Raw genomic sequence first — 970 nt, forward strand, 5'->3', positions numbered from 1 at the left:
GAGCACCAGCTCAGCTGTTTTGTTCTTTGTGTTCTGGTGGTGGTGCTTTTTGATTGCTTGCTTTTTGCAGTGGCACAGCATAAACTTAAAGGCTAAAGAAAGTGCTTTAAATTTGTTGACTAAGTGGGTCTTTTTTTTTTTTCTTTATTGCTTAGTGGCCTTAGTCCTCCCACACATTTAACCTCTGTTAATTATCCTGCTTTCCTCCATATTGAATGTCTACAATAAGCAACGTATTGTTGAGATGGCATCTCTCCAGGAAGGTTTATTCATCTTTTCTCCCTCTGAGAGCCCACAGAACAAAAACTCCGTTGATTAAGCACTTTATTAGTAGTAGGGGGCGATGTAGTTGAAAACCACACCCTTCCCTCAGGCTCTACTCTACTAAATGAGCTTTTTAAATTCTCTCTTATGAATGGATATAAGCGGTAGATTTTTATGTGGTATATAGCATACCCATCTGAAATTAATGTGATTCCACGATTAATAACTTAGGGGGTTTGTCATGTTGAAAACTAAACATGCGCGCTTTTTTTTTTTCCAGTCTGAACAGCTGATCTACATTATAGTCTTGGGTCTTTTCTGGATCCAGGCTGCAATAGCTGGAAGTGCTTGCACTCTGTCTCTGAGAGCCAAAAGCCTGGGGTAGTTGTCTGCCAGGTCAGGTTTGCAGGCCAGAAGTGTCGTACTGCACACATCCCAGTAGAAATCAGCCCATGTCACCTGGTAGTAATAGAAGGGAAAGCAGTAAATTTTAGTTGGTAATCTCAAGTGCTGGGACTACTAATATTTGCAGTATACTGGAGAAATGAAACATCAATTGATGTGTTTTCTGTAGGTTGTTTTTTTTTTAATTCTACGATCACAGAGCTAGTAATTAGGTTGCAATGCAAGGCATCCCAAGTAAATTGTTAAGTAAAAATTGGTGTAATAAAGTACTTGCTACAGGTTTTATTTATATTAATCATTC

General features: G+C 38.8%; 1 protein-coding gene across 1 annotated transcript in view; it reads right to left on the reverse strand.

Moving 5' to 3' along the window:
* Nucleotides 1-451: 451 nt before the first annotated feature.
* The window catches only part of HPGDS (hematopoietic prostaglandin D synthase), a 15,556-nt gene continuing 15,037 nt past the window's right edge, over nt 452-970 (reverse strand). Inside the window, exon 5 of the mRNA XM_010001369.1 lies at nt 452-723. Within this exon, the coding sequence (XP_009999671.1) occupies nt 559-723 (165 nt within the window). The 3' untranslated portion in view covers nt 452-558. The remainder of the gene's footprint in view (nt 724-970) is intronic.

This window comes from Chaetura pelagica, unplaced genomic scaffold (genome assembly GCF_000747805.2).
Source record: "Chaetura pelagica isolate M959 unplaced genomic scaffold, ChaPel_1.0 scaffold220, whole genome shotgun sequence".
NCBI classification, from domain to species: Eukaryota; Metazoa; Chordata; class Aves; order Apodiformes; family Apodidae; genus Chaetura; species Chaetura pelagica.